The sequence below is a fragment of the Cydia splendana genome, chromosome 19 (genome assembly GCF_910591565.1).
Source record: "Cydia splendana chromosome 19, ilCydSple1.2, whole genome shotgun sequence".
Classification (NCBI taxonomy): Eukaryota; Metazoa; Arthropoda; class Insecta; order Lepidoptera; family Tortricidae; genus Cydia; species Cydia splendana.
This window is the reverse complement of record NC_085978.1, coordinates 4,894,391-4,909,042: the sequence shown is the minus strand read 5'-3', so window position 1 is coordinate 4,909,042 and position 14,652 is coordinate 4,894,391. Positions and strand designations below refer to the sequence as shown.

Here is a 14,652-nt window from a genome sequence, read left to right as displayed (position 1 = left end):
TTAACAACGCCCTGACAAGTACCTTCTCATAGTTGACAATGTAACAAAACATTGTGCCCAAGTTCAAGCTCAGTCATCGCTCAGAAAGAGGGCAAGTAAGTAGTTGAACCTACCACCGTCACTACTGATCATTAATAAACCGTATTACAACGACATAGGACCTACTAATGGTCAATAGGTGTGGCATTACAATGTTCCCAAAGAACTGTTAACAAGCGAGTGTTAAACATATGCAAAGTTTCAATGAAGAGTCTGTATACACGAGGCTCATTTGAATAACATAGCGCGACCGGTCAACGACAGCGGGCGGTGCAACTAATAGAAGGCAATCGTACTAACAAATACGCGTAATACAACTGCAACTTGCAAGCAAGCGGGTATTGAGCAACTTTATCTAAGGGCATTTTCACTTAACTGTGTACCGTTTACGGCCGGTTAGCAATCGTCACAAAACTGACGGTCAATGTCAAATCCCATACATTTTGTCAGGATTGTGACGGTTAGACGTTACTAATACACGACACGACTTTAGTCGCGCTTTAAAGTACAAAATACAATGAAATTGCCCCTAAGAACGAAAGATATTATCGATATTAAGCTTATCATATGTAAGTTAGTTAAGTTGGTTAACATTATGTTACTCGGTCCGTCTTGGCGTCTACGAATATAAACATGAATGATAATTGTGACGTGATCGGAACGGCAATGGGATGGAAATAGACTCAACAGTTAGCAGTAAAGTGTAAGATTCTTCGGCTGTTGCCTGCCAACGTGATCAAATTGCCAAAAAGGTATCAAATTCCAAAACGTATCCAAAATAAGATTTAATTTATGATATTTGGAACTTGCGGGTGCTAGAAATGTTAACCACCTAATAAAACTTGTTTTATAATAATACTTGCTATATCAATATTATATTTCTAAATTCGATGTTCAAATTCGATTCGATTGTATGTATTGAATTTATATTTAGATATTTCAACTGCAGGTACCAAAAAAAATCCTATTAAAAGTCAGGTTCACTAGGATTTTAACGGATTTACATACACAGTATGAAAAGTTTTGAGCTTTTGACAGATTACTTGCCTTTATTGGATCTTATGGTGCAAAATATTCACAAGCATGAAACGCCCAAGAATCAAATCTTTGTGACATCTCCGTCTTAATTGGAAAACACCTTTAATTTGATAACTTAAGAAAATGAGATACACGTTAGCGATTAGAGCCGTATTAGCGCAGTTTGGATCAATTAGCATAAAGTTTCAGTCCGGTTGTAAAACTAATGGGGCTTTGGCATCGGCCGAGACTGAAATAGCATGCGGTCTGGTCTGTTAGATAAGATCGGATAACTTTAGTATGAGCTTCTTTATGCACTGTCATCGCGAATAGGTATTAGGTTTACCTATGGTAAACGCAAAACATAATATTACTTGTTTAATAGTAGTAGTTGTTCGGAACTTTCAAAATTTTGTTCTAACTGACAGGCCGATACCGTCCGGCGGACTGTTAATCAGTGGGCCCCTTAAGACTGGACCTTTTGCTAATCTGGAAGGACCAAAGTTTTTTTCTCACCGTCAAGGTTTCAGAACCGCTCCATTTTTTATTAGCTATTAGGAGCAATATATTTCGGCTAGGTAGGAACTATTTACAATACAATCTAAGTTTAATTACTGAATTAAGTTTAAGTTACTGAATGACAGCATTTATTAGTAAATACATGATACCTGAATGGTAGGTGCAGTTGTGGAGCTCCATTATAAAATGTTAACTTACCTGTAACAAAATAAAAATTTGTTAGCATATATTAAATAAACACGTCGAATAATATTACAATTTCAATTATATTTTAATAACATATTTCGGTTATAAGAATATCAAACTGTGTTTCAAGGATTAATATATTGAAACTAGCATTATTGGTGTCTTCTCTAAATTCATATGGTTTAAACACAAAGTAACCTATTTTCACTGTATCTGAGTGTACAGTCGCCATCAGATATATCGGAGCGGCCAAGGTGCTCACAAATATCGGAACACGCCTCTATTGTCAGGGCGTTAGAGCGCGTGTTCGGATATTGTGAACACCTTGGCCGCTCCGATATATCTGATGGCGACTGTACTAGCACTGAACTAATATTCACCAGTCCATCGTTTATTTCAATGAATTATGGTTTCCCGTAAGCAATACTTCGTAACAATTTCAAATGCAATTCAAATGAGAAGAGAGCGAGCGGGTAGGCGTCGTTGACGAAGATTTATGGGATGAATGCATTTGCGCATCTCTTACATTGTAGGCTAGCTTGGTAACGATCATAAAGGGGCTCACAGATTACCAGTTCGCCGGACGATGTCAGCCTGTCAGATTGTCAGTTGTTCGGAACTGTCACCTTTTGCGTTTAACTGACAGGCTGATATCGTCCGCCGAACTGGTAATCTGTGGGCCCCTTAAGATAGGGCTATACGTACAGTCACCTGCAATAATATGTCACTCTTGGAAGGCCGCAAAAATAAGTGACAAGCTCTTATGACTCTACAAATAAGATCATGTCAGATATTTTTGCGTTGTCACAGACTTTAAGGCCGCGTAGTAAATTAATAAAACACGCTAGCTCTGTAAGTAATACCGAGCTAATAACAGTGGCGATGCAAGCAGCTCGGGTGCGCGCGGCCCACCCCTCGCCCCTCGCACCCCGCACGATTGCCCTGTCTAGACGGCTTCGTCGAATGCCTGTATTGTTTTATAGACTGTGACATAGCCTAGCCAAGACCGCCAAGTGCAAACTGCAGCAAGTTTTACTAAATGTATGATAATGTATGCATAATACGAATACAAGCGCGATGAAGGCCCGGCGGCGCGCTGGCAGATGTCCGAGATGATTTATATCGGGTCCAGCGAGACCTGGCGGCTTAGCACGGTCGCGTTTTTATCCCTTGTCACCATGCCTGTCACGTTCTAACAAGTATTTAAGTGCGAAAGGGACGCGCATAGTGATAGTCGATAAAAATGGAACCGTGCTGAGCCCGCAGCGCTCGTTGGTACAGTCAGCATCAGTAGCGGGTGAAACAACGCGCAAAAAGTAGCCAGTCAGTCCATAAGTTCTGTCACAAAGGTTTTGACTGATAAAATGTAATAAATACAAAGCTTTTAATAAACAAAATGTTTTGAAACAAGCTTTGTTGTCATATGCAATACTAATCAAAACGTTATATAATAAAATTGAAATACATTTTGATCACGAGTAATTCAAATGTTGCTCTTGAGATCACAAGCCGGTCGCCTGTTATTTATATACCTGTTAGGTAGTTGATCCTCGCGTTAAACCAGCATTAATTTTAAGTAAATACCTAATGGTTTCATTGAAGTGAAGATGCACCGTTTTACAATGGGCAGTTACTTTTAATTTTGTTAATTTTGTTGTTGTGTTTTGTTAACTTTGTTGTGTTTTGTTATCCCCGGTTTGTCACTTCTACGTCACAGGTTTGGCGTAACGATCGTTGCCGAGTGTACCTTTAAACAGTTAAAACACGTATAGCGTGTTCCACCCGTGAGACTTTTGCTCGGGAAGTAATCTTCTTTGGTAACGTTACCAAGTCGATATAAAGTCACCATGTTATTAGCAGCACAAAGTGCAAGAAATGACAAGACATTTTTCTTACTTTGTCAAGTCAGTTATGGCTGGTAATTGATAGAGGTAATAATACTAATAATAAAGGATGTCGTGTTTTGGCGATTCCGGGGCAAATCTGTCGAATTCTTCTCTAAATCAGACGATGCAACGGAGCCACGCTGTCACGTCGTCACCCAAATCGAATTATTGTATTCGTTTTGTATTTACTTGCATTGTTTAAGTATTTTGTTACTTTGTATTTTCGTTTGTTTTGTAGTTTCGCAGTACTTTGGTAGTATACTGTAATATTTGTAACTAATTTGAATAATAAAGTAAATAACTAACGTTATCAATTGAAGGGCAACAATGTTAACGGATTCCACGAGAAATCGTTGATGAATGACGGTGACATTGTCTTATTTTGTTCCACTTCGATGATCTTGGATAAACATCGAAAGCGGTCAAGCAATAAATTTACCTAAGATAATATCCCAATGTTTACGGAGGTTCTTTTAATAGATAACATTACCCAAGTGCCTTTTTCATTGCCTACCTTGAACCTTGAACTATAGTCTGTATCTTTAGGTATTTAAAAAACCGGGCAAGTGCGAGTCGGACTCGCGCACGAAGGGTTCCGTACCATAATGCAAAAAAAAAAACCAAAAAAAAGCAAAAAAAAACGGTCACCCATCCAAGTACTGACCACTCCCGACGTTGCTTAACTTTGGTCAAAAATCACATTTGTTGTATGGGAGCCCCATTTAAATCTTTATTTTATTCTGTTTTTAGTATTTGTTGTTATAGCGGCAACAGAAATACATCATCTGTGAAAATTTCAACTGTCTAGCTATCACGGTTCGTGAGATACAGCCTGGTGACAGACGGACGGACGGACGGACGGACGGACGGACGGACGGACGGACAGCGAAGTCTTAGTAATAGGGTCCCGTTTTACCCTTTGGGTACGGAACCCTAAAAAGAGTAAATAAAATCTACCATCAAATGGCTTCTTAAACCAGTTGAGGGTAGATGAAAAGAAAACATTACATGATCAAATAATGTAAGTAGGTTAAAGTCGGGTCGTTCAGTGCCAGATCCAGGTGGTTTTGTATTTGGTTGGTTAATCAATAAACAATAACCAATAATCAATAAGGTAGGCAACGCGTAGTGAGATCTCTTAAGTTGCAAAGGAAAAGCTACCATAAGAGTATCAACTAAGCAGAGTTGCAAGCCAAGTATAAACTAATAGAGTCAAGACAAAATGTTTCTTGGTAACAGAACATCTTCAAACCATGATAATAATATTTTATTCATGTAACATCTTAGGTACAAATGGTTACTATATGTCACCTATACGCAGGGTACACAATAATTGTGGCTTTCCATTAGAGAAGGGTCCTTATACACATGGAGCATAAGGACCCTTTAGACACGGGACGCCACATATTTATAACTTTATAACAATTATAACTGCTTTCTCAGCGCACTTCGCGCAGGGTTTAAACAAAATGTTTCCCAACGTAACTGATCTCAAACTAGTCCCTGGTATCTTACTCTGGTAACATTATAGGTACGAATGGTTTCAATGTCACCTAAATATACGCGGACTAGACGATATTTTCAATTGCTTTCTCAATGCACTTCGCGCAGGGTTTAAACAAAATGTTTCCCAACGTAACTGATCTCAAACTAGTCCCTGGTATCTTACTCTGGTAACATTATAGGTACGAATGGTTTCAATGTCACCTAAATATACGCGGACTAGACGATATTTTCAATTGCTTTCTCAATGCACTTCGCGCAGGCTTTAAACAAAATGTTTCCCAAGGTAGCAGATTACAAACTGGCCTCTGATATCTTTCTCTGGTAACATTATAGGTACAAATGGGTTTGATGTCGCCTATACGCCGGCAAGACAATATTTCCCACTGCTTTCTAAGCGTGCTTTTAGTTTTATACGTAGGGAGTGGCCGGTGGCCGAGGAGAGGAAATGCCATCCCGGTTATTCATGGACTTTCACGTGCCGGCAGGGTTGCCAACACTTATATGAAAACTTATGAAATTGTTGAAATTGTAACCCCTACTATTTTCTTGGAGTTATGATGAGTCAGAGGACATTTTGAAATGACTATAGTTAGTTATAGACTTCAACATTATTTTGCGTCAGATCCCAAAAGATGAATAACATGCACGGCTACTCTTCTTCTCTTCTGTTTGTCGTAGTTAATACGTACATACATACATACTCACATACATACACACAAACCTTCACATAAACACTTTCACTTCAGTCATTTAATAAAAATTCTTAGTTTTTAATTTTAATGTACCTAGATTTAATAATAAATCGTATTTGGCTTAGATCCCCACGTCACAGGCTAAGCCTAGTGTGGGGATCACTGTACTTCACCTATGTAACATCCAAACTATGAAATAAATATGTTCTGTTCTTCTGTTCTGTTGATATTGTACGGTACCCACTGCTATAAAATCACAAATTATAACTTGATTGTTGTGAAAATTAGGTACCAAAATGACTTAATTGAACTCCTAAAAGCCTACACGAATACCACAAAGTACTACTACCATATATAATCTGAGCTACTACTAGTACTATTACTACTTGGCTGACGCGATGACCCAATATGAGTCTTGGTCTACAATACAACACATGAGCACGCAACTTTGCTCGGTCCAGAGGGGATTCACGCGAGCTTTCTCCGACGCCGAGCTGCCGGAGATCTGCCTCCACTCTATCCACCCAACGATATTTAGGACGGCTTCCAGTTGGTCGACCTAAGTAAGCTCTTTTGACTGCCCGATCTTCACCCATCCTTTCGAGGTGGTCAAGACCACAAAGTAACCTTCATAAAATCGCCTCACTCAATTGTTTTCCTTTAAACCTGTAGGTATACTTATATATATGTAGGTAACTTATAGGATCGAATAGCTGAAGACGCTATATAATTGTCAATTTTATTGCTGCCCCGTTTCAGGGTTCATATCGATATCCTACTATGATGTAGGTAACTACTTAATATGTTTACTTATGATGGTCACCATAAATGCAATTATTTATATGTACCTATAAACTATTTATGCTATGTTGAAAGTAAGGAAAAGTCTTAACTTGTGATAACCCTAGATGCGAGTGGCTAGCGGCGACATGTGTTTCCTTGTTGCGTATCTTTTGTTATTAGTATTCCTTTTTTCGTTATATAACCACTATATGACAATTGACGTTCTATCGTTCGCATTCAGCTGTATAGTGGCCCTATAATATTCTTCCTATGAGATTAATGATCGAAAGGACTCGAGCCTTTTTAGCTCTTTTTTTAGGGCTCGGGGGCTAAAGAGCTAAATAGGCTTTTAGCCTTTTAGGCGTCAAGAGATGAGGCGCGCCCTAAAAAAAGAGCTCCAAAGGCTCGAGTCTTTTGGATCACTATATGAGATCGCAAAGATTAGGTAGGACAAAAATAACAACAAGTTGATCTTGGTTCCATGATCCAAGCAGTTAATCTCTCCTTACTCCAATATGACCAAATCGGGCCTAAAGCATTAACATAAATGGCGAAAACAACTAACAGATGCAGTTTGGAAAGCTACTGCTATTTATCATACGGATCTGATGGTTCGAGTACCGGTCTACTGGTCCTAAGCATGCCTTGTATGGTGCGAGTAATTCGCTTAAGGTATTTGCTGCTGATGAAAATCTGGATTAAATACTATTACTTACTTTATAGCCAAAGCCCGGTTTTCTGGAAGCTAAAAGGTACCAGTGCTAGTGATTAATTATATGGTTTATAAAAATCGAGACTATGTTTGTATGAAAAGGCGGTTTCGCGCGGTCGTCCACCAAGTATTCTAATTTTATAAATGCCAACTAACCCTTTCTCTAACCATTAAATTCGAATATTCTACACTACAGGCGTGTAATTTGTTTTTGGAAAAACCCATATTGCCGAATCGTCTTTGTAGTTTAAGCAAAAATCTAATTAAGCTTTTATAAGGCAGAGGGAATACATTTCCCACCTGATTTTGAACTTTATTTCAAAGGGAATAGAGTTCAATTTTGCATAATACCTGTCAACCTTATACCTTATAAAGGCATAACATACAGATCATAAGGTATTAGCAATAGGTGTGCATAATTTACCTGCGCGTAATGCGTATAATACAAGCCGCACGATAATTTTAATCCCAGAAATAGATGATACGAAAGAAAAAGTGACCAAAGCCTTCAGTTGCCCTGGGCTGGAATCGAACCAGCCCAATTCCCTAGTTAACCCTTTACCTAATGGATATATATTTCCCACATACGGCACTTCAAACATGTGTTCTATTTTCGATGAGTAAGACTGACTTTCGATTGTCATTTTTGAAATGTCAACCTGGTAAAGGGGTAAATGTTGCCAGCATGTTCAAATATTTCTGAGCATCTTGTCCGTTCCGATATATCTTATGGTGTACATGTTCCCATCCCGACCGCTCCGGTTGCCTGACCGAGAGCGTCCAGCCGTAGTTTAGTTGCCCCTAGTTGAATAACAGCATGTTCAGATATTTGTGACACCTTGTCCGTTCCGATATGTCTGATGTGTAGGTACTAGGTACATGTTTCCAGCCCGACCGCTCCGGTCGCCTGACCGAGAGCGACTGCCCGTCTGGCCGTGCCGTAGACTCGGTCCGCCACGGCTTTGGAGGGGCATAGCGAGATACGTCACTGGCGTGTACAGGTTGATGTTATTTTTCGAGCGTTTGGTGTCATGCGGCTAAATTGAGAAGGTCGTATAGGTTTTAGGTTAGAGTAGGATCTTAGGCAATGGAGGAGTTAAAGCAAATTAACAAGTGATTTGCTTTTTCGATCCGACTATTAATAGCAATTAAGTTCTAACAATCACACTTTTATCGTTAGCAATGGAATGGATAGTCAGCGTTTTAAACCGTGGTTTTTTTTCGTCATTATCAGCAAATATTTGGTAAGCGATGGGTAACTTTTTATAATTAACGAAGGATAGTACCGTACAATGGGGTTACTTAGAATCGCGGGGAAATATTGATAATTGAGTTTCGAGAAATAAGGGAGTTGATTATTGGACGCAAGCTTAAGAATTTTATGATGTGAACGTTCAAAAACCAATTCCTTATGGTTTAAAAATTGATGATCGCAGATTTCCCGCGACTCAAAGAAACTTCTGTTTATCGATACCGATATTGATTCTGCATTTGATGCATTCCGTTGTGCAAAACGCTTCAGAATTGTAACGTGTGAAACATGAAAGCCGAAGCACTTGAGTGTAAATTACATACGCATGGCTCACGAGGTGGAAGGCAGGTGGCTGGAGCGGCGGCCGAGGACCAGCCACAGCAGGAACAGCGCCGCGCACGCGTAGTGCACCCACTCTGGCACCGACAGCTCCACGGCGGCGGTGGTGCATCTGTGCAATTTGTGTGCTGTAGCCGGTGCTACATGTGGTACTGTTGTGTGTGTGTGGGTCTTCGGATTGTCACAGGACCAGACTAAGCTAATCGTAATTCGGATGTCTGATTGCAACGCCAACGCTTGGTCTATAAACATATTGTTTGTTTCTATTCCTTCTATCGTTAATCAGATCCTGAGATAAGATGTCTTTCCTGATTTTGAAGTTAAAATTTAATTTTAATGTAGTATTCAGCATTATATCTACCTGTAGATAATTTTACTCTCAAATAAATTCAGATACAAGATAGACATCTACATTTATTTATGACCCGTGTGTGTTCTTTGTAAGTGTTGTGTGTCGTAACATGAGTGTGTTGGTGTTTACATACAGTGTGACTATCCTATATTTCATTCTTTCAGCTGCGTATTGAATTATTATCTGCCTCAAAAGTTAACTGAAATGCCATCTTAAGTTTTACTAAATTATTATATATACCCATCTATTAAAGTGTCTTGACTAATTTTGTCTTGTAATATCATGTATTTATTTCCTAAATAAGTTATTTTAAAGGAACCAAGTTGTAGAAGCTGTAGTAAACTAACCTAACCGAGCGAACATCTCAATTCGGTCGTATAATACCAGACTAGTCAACTAAAACATCAGCCTATACGTGCTCTCGTTCCCCCCACTACTGGGAGGGGGCAGACAGCTGTTACATCAGCGACAGTAGCGATTCCTGTTTCCGTAAACAGAGCCGCTTGCGCAGCCGACGAGGATGGTTGTGTCTAACATTCAGTTGGAGCGGTCTAAAGACATCGCGCGGGATTTTTGTCGATGTCGATTTTCCTTTCTCGAGAATGCTATGCGAGATGTTATTGCGCTGATTCTTCATTTATTGCATTAGAACGCGGTGCGGGTTTTTTAGGGTTTGTGTAGCCAAAATGGCAAAAACTGAACCCTTATAGTTTAGTCATGTCCGTCTGTCTGTCCGAAACGTTAATTTTCTATGAAATTATGACGTGTAAATAACACTTGCACTGCGTATGCTATCAAAATCGTTGCAGACTTTTCTTGGTCTAACTCTAAAATAATCCGCATGAAAATATACAGCAGCCTTTCGCATGTACCATCGCCCACACCGTTAACTGTGTTAACTGACAGTTCGTAAACCTTATTACAAAAGGCATAAGGTCCACCGGTGGACAGTTAAGAGTGTTGCTGTTTGTACACTAAACCCTTTAGCGGGCTGTGGGAATATATTTACCACATTTCCTAATACATAAATAAATCGAACATAGGCATTTGCTACAAAACGAAAGGGGCACAGATTACCAGTTCCCGGGACAATATCAGTCTGTCAGTTAAACGCAAAAGTTGACAGTTCCTAACAACTGTCAGGCTGATATCGTCCGGCGAACTGGTAACATGTGGGCCCCCTAACACGCGCTGTCATAAAAATCTAAGTATGCTATAATTATTTCAGAAGATCGATCTATGATCTATGAATAGAAAACCTGTTTATATTTTTGTTATTAGGCCTATTTGAACACTCGATCTGTCTTTATTAGCATATCTTAAAGCCTACTTTTGATAGTGGCAAGTTGATTGAACGAAAAGATCTGCTAATGTATCATAATTATATTTATTGATGACATTTGAATTGATATGCATAAATACGTGTGAAAATGATTTATCAAGTGAAAAGAAAACAAGAAACATCCGTCATTTATATTATACCTTCGTTTGTTATGGAGACAAATCGACCAAAGTAATGATACAATTCGAAAATGTTTGTAGAGTAGACAAATCTAAGTTGGCAGCTATTTTGATAGCTCAGTCTGTGCTAGTGTTACCATTATAAATGTCAAATTTCTATGAAATCACAACGTTTAAATAACACTTGTACAGTCTAGGCTACCAAAATCACTGCCGACTTAGCTTGATCTGAATCTACAATCTTAAGAATTATGATTTCAGCGTCACGGTCATAGTCACTGTAGCAAGGTACAAAGTGGCACAGAAATAAAATTCATTGACCGTACAGATTTTCGTTGCATTGAGAATATTATAGGACATTATAGGACATTTTTACACAAATTGACTTATCCCCACGGTAAGCTCAAGAAGGCTTGTGTTGTGGGTACTCAGACAACGATATACGAGTATATACATAGAAAACAACCATGACTCAGGAACAAATATCTGTATCATCATACAAATAAATGCCCTTACCAGGATTCGAACCCGGGACCATCGGCTTCATAGGCAGGGTCACTACCCAATTAGGCCAGACCGGTCGTCAAATATATCATATTGATGAGAATGTCATCATATTGAAACTGCATTCTACAGTTTTAAAAGTTTTTAGTACCTACGGATATTAACCTCAAACCTTTTATGATCAAGTTCAAGTAACGGGATTGCTTGAAATCGGAAAGGATCATTTCATTAACAAGTCGAATAAAAAGGAACATTTCCAAAAAAACTTGTTTTGGACACAATGCAAATTGAAATAAAATTTTGAAGTAAAACTTTCTTACACACATAGTAAGCAATCCATTTCTCCTAAGTAATGTGGCGAAAGGTGAAAAATATTTAGCCGTCAATGAAATTTTATTTGCATTTAAATCTTCCACGGCATTATGCCCAAGACATGCTGGTACATTTAGCGGGTATTGCCTCGCAAAGAAATGTAAATTATCTGCGAGTTTGAGTAACAAAAATGTCTCGAAAGCGGAGGATTTTCTCTTGGAGCAGATTTAGGGGCAATTCTTATCTAGATGAGAGACACGTCGCATGGCGAGTACACGAAAGAATTCGGGGACGCAATTCCGCATTGTATTTACGTTGTTTTTATTGAACGACTTGTAGGCCAAGAAAACTACCGAGTGGACACCAAACATAGTGCGCCGTCACGGCAGACCTCGAAGGAGATGGCGGCACGATCTTGACGTCTTTCGGAAAGATTGGCCTTATATTGCCATAGAACGAGACGCGTGGTAAAAGCGCTGGTGGCCGGTAACAGCGTGCAACTTTCAATCCGGAGGTAGCGGGTTCAAATTCCGGCTCATACCAATGAGTTTTTTCGAAACTTATGTACGAAATATCATTTGATATTTACCAGTTGCTTTTCGGTGAAGGAAAACATCGTGAGGAAACCGGACTAATCCCAATAAGGCCTAGTTTCCCCTCTGGGTTGGAAGGTCAGATGGCACTCGCTTTCGTAAAAACTAGTGCCTACGTCAATTCACGGGATTAGTTGTCAAGCGGACCCCAGGCTCCCATGAGCAATCCAATTTGCAACGGCAAATGCCGGGATAACGCGAGGAAGAAGAGAACGAGACGCGTGGAAGAAAGAGAGGGAGGAGGGAGGCCTTTGCCCAGCAGTGAAACACAACAGGCTAACAAATAAAAATAATAAAATAAATGTATTTAACTTGAAATGTTTGTTTGTAAATTGTTGCTGCGGATCACAACATTCACAACATTTGTAAAGTCAGTAGAAATCCTGACTTTGTATAACTTGTGACAGACTGACAGAATTGTTTCAGTAAGTCAATTTAAATTTTACGAGTCTAATGTAACGCAATTTACTTTGAAATGCAAACTTACACAGATATCATCGTGATCTTATACAAAAGTGGCCGTATCAACTCCATATCAAAAACTGTATTATTTCAAGTCGAAATGAACCTCAAGACTGCGGCGCGTGTAGGTGGTGTACGTGTACCCGAGATAGCGTTCCTATATGGTTTGCAGATGGTTTTTATCTGATTGTCAAAGCATGTTTAATAAAAACTTTTTACAAAAAAAAAAAACCGACTTCAAAAAGGATGAAATAAAATATTATCCTTTTTGATGTCTATGCGTTACCAACTGATATGTTTGAAGTCGGTGCCAAGCCAAATTTTGAAGCATACCATGACTTTGGTGCGATTCGATAAGGATTTACCTACGTTGGATTGCCTTACACGACGACAATGAACGACATGAACGTACTTTCTGTAGGTACAGTCGACGTTAAAAATACGTTTACACTTTTCGCCTTATTACAAAGGAGTAAGGTGCAAAAGTGTAAACATATCATTGACGTCGACTGGACCTAAGAACACACCTCAGAACACACGATCAAACCTTCTTGGCGCAGTCCGTACCATGTTTGTCGGCACATTAGTGTAAATATAAATGCATTTTTTTGCGTTGTATTTTTTAAAGAGCATTTCTTACTAATGCTCGAACAGTCTATATCACGCAAGTGTGGGATTGGGACTGAGTTATTTCCCTTATCCAGAGGACTACATTTCAAAATATAAAAAAATTCAAGGAATTTACCTTCTTGACAAATTTCACCTAAAGCGGTTCAGTTGTTTAGCCATGAAAAGGCGACAAAGAGGCAGACAGAATTCTTTACACATTTATAATAGTTATTAGTACAGTTCTAATAGGATTTATAGCCATAAAGCTGATTATTTTTGACTGGTATTGTTACTACTTGGCTTGGCACCGACTTCAAACATATCAGTTGGTAACGCATAGACATCAAAAAGGATAATATTTTATTTCATCCTTTTTGAAGTCGGTTTTTTTTTTGTAAAAAGTTTTTATTTTACCATTTTTAGTTTTAACGCATTGTTAAGAGCGCGACGCATGAATAAAAAACAAGATCATGTTTAACACTAAATTCGTGTACCTATTACTTTAGTAAATATGTAATCAGGAATTTTCTCGAGTCCGTCTGGGAAATTATAATTCCTGTCAACGAAATCCATCCGCCCGCCCCGCCACTGACCCAATCCCTAAGCCCCCCGATCACTCAACCTCACAGCACATCAACCCCTGATCCAGGAACCCCTCGATCCTGAACCAGCAACCCTTCAACCGCCATTCCCCGACCCCTTAATCCCTGACCCCTTAACTCCTAACCCTAACCCCCGATCAGTAGCCTTACCAGCTTACCACGAGTTTGACATTGATATATTCGCTAGCATGTGTGTAACTTACTTCCTATGCATCTCGCTCGTACTAACCTTAGTGTGAGCGAGATGCATAAAAAGTTACATTTAGATGCATAAGATCTCCGAACAGCTGGAGCTACCTGTTACCACCGCCCTCCATCAAGCCACAGACCGAAACAGTTGGAGGCAATTTATAAAGCGCAAGTGGAGTCACGATCCTCAGCAATGGGGGAGCGATTAGAAAAAAGATGCATAAGACGTTAGCGAATATGTCAATGTCAAACTCGTGGTAAGGCTACAGTTGCAGTACATCAAATTGGTGGTATTCGGAAGCAAATGCTCGAGTTACCTTAGAAAACCCCGAAATCACTTAACACGTGCCTTTAAAAATTGAGGAGTTCCCTCAATTCCTCATGGATTCCATCATCAGACCAGAACCAAAAATAATACGGAAACACCTTGGAGGTAACTTCTTCCAAACAAAAAAAGAATTACTCAAATCGGATCACAGGTGCCGGAGTAATCGCTGAACATACTTACATTTAAAGAAATCATCATCATTATCATCTAAATAATCATCATCATCAGGTCTACTTCATCAAATTGGTGGTTTTTGGGAGAAAATGCTCGAGTTGCTTAAGAAAACGCCCAAAACACCATGCATGTGCC

At 39.3% G+C, this 14,652-nt stretch overlaps 1 protein-coding gene across 2 annotated transcripts in view; it reads right to left on the bottom strand.

Moving 5' to 3' along the window:
- LOC134800160 (unconventional myosin-XVIIIa) overlaps positions 1 to 14,652 on the bottom strand; it is a 139,733-nt gene that overhangs the window by 87,523 nt on the left and 37,558 nt on the right. The window contains exon 2 of one of the 2 annotated variants that reach the window (XM_063772634.1): positions 8,916 to 9,043. The exons of the other annotated variant lie outside the window; for it this stretch is intronic. Within the exon in view, the coding sequence (XP_063628704.1) occupies positions 8,916 to 9,043 (128 nt within the window). The remainder of the gene's footprint in view (positions 1 to 8,915; positions 9,044 to 14,652) is intronic. 2 annotated transcript variants of the gene reach the window in all.